This window comes from Alexandromys fortis, unplaced genomic scaffold (assembly GCF_014885135.2).
Source record: "Alexandromys fortis isolate MF-2015 unplaced genomic scaffold, M_Fortis_MF-2015_v1.1 scaffold_130, whole genome shotgun sequence".
Lineage (NCBI taxonomy): Eukaryota > Metazoa > Chordata > Mammalia > Rodentia > Cricetidae > Alexandromys > Alexandromys fortis.
This window is the reverse complement of record NW_026068016.1, coordinates 449268-456108: the sequence shown is the minus strand read 5'-3', so window position 1 is coordinate 456108 and position 6841 is coordinate 449268. Positions and strand designations below refer to the sequence as shown.

The 6841-nt window shown below is 46.3% G+C and overlaps 1 protein-coding gene across 2 annotated transcripts in view; it reads left to right on the top strand.

Annotated features, from left to right (window-relative positions):
• The first annotated feature begins 4833 nt into the window (after nt 1-4833).
• Ero1a (endoplasmic reticulum oxidoreductase 1 alpha) overlaps nt 4834-6841 on the top strand; it is a 45214-nt gene continuing 43206 nt past the window's right edge. For both annotated transcript variants that reach the window (XM_050162358.1, XM_050162357.1), the window contains exon 1: nt 4834-5030. In XM_050162358.1, coding sequence (XP_050018315.1) covers nt 4917-5030 — 114 coding nt within the window. In that variant the 5' untranslated portion in view covers nt 4834-4916. The remainder of the gene's footprint in view (nt 5031-6841) is intronic.

Genomic DNA, 6841 nt, shown 5'->3' with positions numbered 1-6841 from the left:
ATGAAAGTAGAGAAGGAAATTTGAAGATGCATGAAGAGAACAGACATGGCATATCAAAAGGATGTGAAAGATAAACAGAGAGAAGCCCAAAGCATCTTTCTGCTTTCCAGATGACTGGCCACAAACGTTCTCGTCCAATAGACTACTGAATTGTAAAGCTAAAGGGTGAGATCTGAGCTAGAAATATATGCGTGGGAGTCTGCAGTGTAGAGAGAGTATTTAGAACTATGGGATTAAGCAATTTCATTGAAGAGAGTGCACTGATACTAAAGATAGATGGGATCCTAAGGAGCGGTCCCATCTTAAAGGTGGACTGTGGGAACGATCATGAAGTTATAATTAGACAGTATCAGGAAGGTACGAGGAGAGCAGAGTGCGATGGCCTGTTACCCTAGCACTTGGCAGGCTGGGGAAGAAGGATGGTAGAGTCTAGCCTGAGCTATGCGGTGGGACAGACAAAGGAGAGGAAGTCATGAAGAAAAGCATTTCCTACAACGTACATTGAGCCAGGCAGTGGTGGCACATGCCAGTAATTCCAGCACTGGGGAGGCAGAGGCAGGTGGATCTCTGTGAGTTCAAGGCCAGCCTGGTCTACAGAGTGAATTCCAGGACAGCCAGGGCAACACAGAGAAACCCTGACTCGAAAACAGCAACAACAACAACAACATCAACAAAACCCAAACCCAAACTAAAACCAAAACCAAAAGCAAAAAAACATGATCCCTTGAATTTGAAGAGAGAGGAATCAGGACTGTAAAACGCAGCATATATTTCCTGGAAAACTGTCACTGCGTTCAGTGATAATGTCACTTAATGAGGCATAGCAGGACTGGTAACCTGGAAACCACAGTGGGGGTGGAGACAGGAATGGGAAATTAAGAAGTGAAGTCAGACCATAATCCATAGCTAGATTGCTTGTTCAGGGACTGTACGTAAAGACAGCTTAACTGCCTGTGCCTTCCCACTTGGAGAGTTCTAATCATATGGCAAGGAAGGCCTGACAATATGACGTTTGTCTTCAGGAAAGATTAGATAAAAGAGTCTTGTGATGTCCCAGCATCTTTAAGGTTTTGCTTAGTCATTCTTCCTTGACTATATCATTTACTTTCATTTCTTTCTTCTTGTGTGTTTAATGCTGGAAATGATTTAGGCACTGAATTTCCTGTAGATGCCTTCCTATTCCCTTTTGAAAGACTGGCTCAAGCCACTTCTTGCTTTGCTCATTAAAAAAAATAATAGCTGTTATTTACATAGCAATCAGGATTCCATCAAGAAATGCTGTGTGCATTAAAAAAACAAAACAACAAAACAAGAAATGCTGTGTGTATTAAGTCTGTCATGCTGTTGTTCTAGTGGTAGAATAACAAAGTTGTGATCTTGTTTCCCCTCCCCAAAATGTAATGTTGTTGAACAAAGTTGTAACAGATGCGGGGAGCTGGGGTTCCAGAATCAAAGACTGAACTTTGTATTCTGTGGTACTTGGCAAATTTTACGGAAAGACCAGCTAGTTATTTCATTGGCCCTCACACACTCGACATGAGTGCCCAGGAAGGCACTGAAGAAGCAAACACACTCAAAAGACTAATTGGAAGGTTCTTGGGTAGCTTCAGTGATATTCAACGGCACACAAGAGGAAGCTGATACTATTAACTCACACCCGGCTCACAGGCTCTTGCATCAGTGTAAGGTCTTAAGCTGTATCATGCTTGCTTCCAAAACCTTGCGCTCTCCTTACTCAGTACTCCTCCTTTCTTACCTTGTCTCTCATTTTTGATGGCTGATACTTGGTCATAAGAAAGCTATTCATTCAAAACAGAAAAGACTCGGAGTCTCTGGTATGTTTGAGACAGAGGCCATGCTTAAGGGATTCAAGTGTCTGCAATTCCGTGGTAGAAATATGAAGAAGAAAATGTTATCCAAGATGTCACACAAATGTCGACCATGAAGAGTGCAGGTATCTCTTCAGTATAGAACTTTCAACGCTCGGATGTATACACAGAAGTAGGATATTTACACAAATGATCACATTTGGAATTCCATGTTTAGTCTTACATAGCCCAACTGGATCCAAACTCACAATGATCCTCCTGCTTCGGTCTTTCTTCTCTTTTTCCTCCTTCCTTTTTTCCTTTCCTTTTTCTTTTCTTTTTTTAGACAGGGCTCTTGCTGTGTAGCTCTGGGTATTCTGGAACTATGTAGCCCGAGCTGGTCCTGAACTCAGAGATCCACCTACCTCTATTGGAATTAAAAGAATTGAATACCAGTATGGCTGGCTTTATTAGCCATTTTTTGTTGCTTGCTTGGGACTTTTTAAAATTGTGTGTGTTTTCTGGTGTTGGCGGGGTGGGATGGGGTGGGTTGGACTGGGGGGTGGGAGTGGGGTGGTTCTAGTCAGGGTTTCTGTGTGTAACAGAGCCCTAGCTGTTCTGGAACTCACTCTGTAGACCAGGCTAGCCTTGATTAAAAGTATGGCTGAGCCTGGGATTCTTAACATAGATTAGCCTGACCCTAAACTAGTGTTGGGACTATATTTTGGGCCACTCATCTTTTTGATAATATTCCAAGAGGTATGAGTAGGCACCTCATTGCGGCTCTAATTTATACTTCCCTGATGGTTAGTGGTGTTGAAGACCTGCGCACAAACTTCTTTTTCACAGGACCCAGCCTTTGGGAAAAGGCCTGCTGGGCTTCTTTCCCATCTTATTGTACTTGTTATGGAGTTGAGTCCTTTATATTCCCATACTTATTTAAGCATTACACATGGTAGCTAGGAGCAGTATAGTGCCCATAAGTGGATGAACACACATGTCGTTCACACGTGTGTACATCCCCACAGAGGCTGTGCAGGCTTATAAGGAAGGGGATGCTGGGACACAGCTGCAACACAGCTGTAGCCGGAGATCACCGCGCTAAGTGGAATGAGGCAAGTGCAGATGGAGAAGAACTGTGTGAGATTTTAAAATCTGATCTCATGGCATTTGTAGGAAAGTGGTACCCAGAGGCTGGCGGGGGCAGAGGAAGGCTGGGGAAAGGAGAGTTGGTCTAAAGGTACAAAGTTACAGCTAGAATTCGGAAGCTATACTCTATGGCATTATGTGGAGACTGCAGTTTATATACCATGTATTTTGAGGGTACGAACAGATTTTTTTCAAACATTCTCGTAAGGAAATCTGTCGAGGTGATGGATATATTCATTTGACTGATTCTTCCTACAAGGTGCACATAGGTCGAAAACATCATATTGTACCCCATTAATACACGTGCTTATTAATGAATTAAAAATAAAATTGAAAAGTTGCTTGTAATGGCACCAGCCTTTAATCTCGGCACTAGGGAGGCAGAGATAGGTTGATCCCTGTGTGATTAAGGCCAGACTGGTCTACACAGCAAGTTCCAGATCAGTCAGGAATACACAGTGAGACTCTTTATCAAAATAAAAAGCACCCCCCCCAGCAAAACAAAGTGACAAAGAATGAAAAGATGACCTTGTCATTTCCTTGGGTGTCCTCCACACACAGGGGCTGGGCCTTCTGCTTCTTTTACCTCCAACGTCAAGCTCAGCTCTGCAAATTATATCGAATTGAAACTTACTTGGAATCTGAAACTGTGTGAAAAGGACACCAGGTAAACCGCCTTAAAAACAGAGAATGTGTCCAGGGTGGTGGTGCACTCGGAGCTCGAAGCAACTTGAGTTCAAGGTTAGCCTGGTGTTTAGAGTGAATTGCAGGACAGACTTCAAGAAAACAACAAAACAAATAAACTGGGGGCTGGAGAGATGGCTCAGTGGTTAAGAGCACTGGCTGCTCTTCCAGAGGTTCTGAGTTCAATTCCCAGCAACCACATGGTGGCTCACAACCATCTGTAATGAGATCTGGCACCCTCTGGCATGTGGACATACATGGAGGTAGAATGTTGTATACATAATAAACAAATCTAAAAACAAACGAAGACAGGGTGGGGGGGGAGAATGTGCTCTGACTCTAGAAAAGGTAAGTATGAGTTACATTATAGATATAATTCCAGATAAGCAAGGAGGCCATACTATCTTAGTATGTGTACAAGACATGCTATAGGTGCAGGGTTTCCACTGCCTGGCTCCTGTCCTTGTTAACACTGGCTGTTCCCACTTCCACTGTACCTTGCTGTGGCTGTGAATGTGCATAGTTCACAGAAAACACACTATTTTACGAATAAATCTGAAGTTGAGTACACGTTGGGCTAACATCATCCCTCTACTGGCTTAATAAAAATATTTATCATCTATCTATCTATTTATTTATTTATGTTTGTTTATTTATTTATAATAAGGTCTAACTCTATAGCCCAGGCAGTTCCCTTAGTATGTAGCTCAAGTTGTCTTCGAAATTGAGCAGTCCTCCTGCTGCAGCCTCTGGAGTGCTGGGATTATAGGTGTAAAACCACGACGGTCATTCTGAAACCAATTTCACCTGTTCCCTATTTGGCACAGCCACTAGAAAATTCTAAATCGTTTGTGCAGCTGTGTCCTCCAAGCTGAACTCCAACATCCTTTTGGCGTTAGGCAGCCGGGAGCACGGTGGACACGTAAACCCAGGCTCGATTTCCTCGTAGTGACAAGGGGCTGTGTCGGGCAGGACAGCGACGACGGGGAGCAGTGGATCTTGGGAGGCCCCGAACCCGGAAGGACCGCATCTCCGCGCGGGTGGAGCCTGCAGGCCAGGTGTCCCGTAGGCGAGTGCGTGAGCGGGGCGAGCAGGAAGGCAGGCGCCCGAGGCTCGCGTGGGCAGAGGCGCGCGCCGCCGCACGTCCGCAGGGGAGGCGGGAGCGCGGAGGGCGGAGCGAGGGACGGGGCGGGGCGGGGCCGGGTGCGGGCTTCTTCTGCGGGCGCGCGGCCTGCGCCCCGGAGCCGGGGACGTAGGCGCAGGCTGAGGGCGGCGATGGGCCGCGGCTGGGGCTTACTCGTCGGCCTCTTGGGTGCTTTGTGGTTGCTGCGCTCGGGCCACAGCGAGGAGCGGCGACCGGAGACGGCGGCGCAGCGCTGCTTCTGCCAGGTGAGGCGCGCGCGGCCGGCCCACGGGCTGCGCATCCCCGGGCGCGGGCGATCCCGGTGCGCGGCCCGGACTGCGTTCGCGGTCGCCCGGGCCGCGGGACCCTGCGATGGGCGTGGGCTCCTGGCCAGCTTGTCACGCAGCGTCCCGGTGTCCTGCTGTGGCCTCTCCGCGGGGAGGAGTCGAGTTCACAGGATCTGGGGTTCTGAGTGCACCCGGTACCTGGACACCTCGTGCTCGCTGTGTCCTGGGCATCCCCAGCCTTCCCGCTCGGGACCGACTCGGGGGTGGGGGACCAGCTGCTCTCCTAGTCTTGCTGTTGTTGTTAAGAGGTTGAATGACCTTGTGTGGCCCTTTAGGTGCCCTGGTCCAACTGCCTTGTGTCTTTGCGGCCGTTGTTGTCCTTTGACTCCTCGGCCTGTGTTTGGTGCACTTTCTTCTTCCTGAAGCTTGTTCTAGCATCCTGACACTCTCTTAGCGGTTTGAATCCTAGGCAGGCCCCAGCTTCAGTTTAATTATGAGCTGTAATTATTTATTTCTATGGGAGATGTGAGCAAAACATCAAAAGAATTTTTTCTTTTTTGTAGTGTAGCCTGTTAATTTTGTATGAGGCCATTTAGGTTAGACGTATTGGACTGACTCTGAATGTCGTTTTGCTGTCTTCAGAAAACGCCAGCAGGTAGTTTGGAAACATCAGAAGAACCTGGAATCAATCGGTGTGTTAGTCTCTAAGTGGTGTGTTAGTCTCTAAGTGCGGTCTTGTAAAGTCTGGAAGAACTCTTGAGTATTAGTGGTCCCCCGCCTTTCTTCTATTTAAAACTCTATCAGATCATTCTATTATTGCGTTTCTTGATAGGTAAATTGTATTGCTATCCAGGTTTTCCAAACCACGTCTCGTGCTGGCCTGTTCGCTTTCTTACTCCTCTTGTTTGTTACTGCTCTTTACAGTGTTTAAAACATTGGCTTGCTTAATTGGAGTGTATTGTTCGTGTGGGTGTTTGCATTGCAAGGAGCTCTCACCATCCACCACGTGGGATCTACCTCAGTCCTCAGGAGTGGTAACAAATGATTTTAACCCGTTGATCCAATTCTCTTTAAAGTCACCTTTTGGTGGACTTGGAAATTACATTTGTAAAACATGGAGGGATAAACAGGCAAAGCATTCTTGGGTCTTACTATTTATGACCAGAAATAACGTGCATGCTGGATGTGATACTATAATGTTGGAATCACAGTTGACGTTCAGAGGGAGAGGGCGGGGTCATCTCTTTCCCCACTTTAAAGTTTTTTTTTTTTTTTGGTTCTCTCTCTCTCTCTCTCTCTCTCTCTCCCCCCCCCCCCCCCCCAGGGTTTCTCTGTGGTTTTGGAGCCTGTCCTGGAACTAGCTCTTGTAGACCAGGCTGGTCTCGAACTCACAGAGATCTGCCTGCCTCTGCCTCCCGTGCTGGGATTAAAGGTGTGTGCCACCACCAACCAGCTCCCCACTTTAAGTTTTGGATTTGGTTGTTATAAGTACTTGGGAGCCGAGGTGAGTTGTTGGGGGAAGTTCCTTGGATCATAAATTTCGGGTATAAAAAGTTTCAACTTCTAAACATGAGACAGGAACAAGCAACTTGTAACTAACTATCAGTGCTGAGAAAAGATACTAGGTGTTAAACTCAAGTGTGTTCTCTGTGTTTGGATAATGGTATAAAAATACCATTTGGCTCTACAACTTTTGTTCCACACTCAACCTTTTTAGAGATCTCCTTAAAATTAAGAAATTTTAAATTATTTTGCATTTTTCTTGAATAGTTAAAATTTTTTTGGTTGTT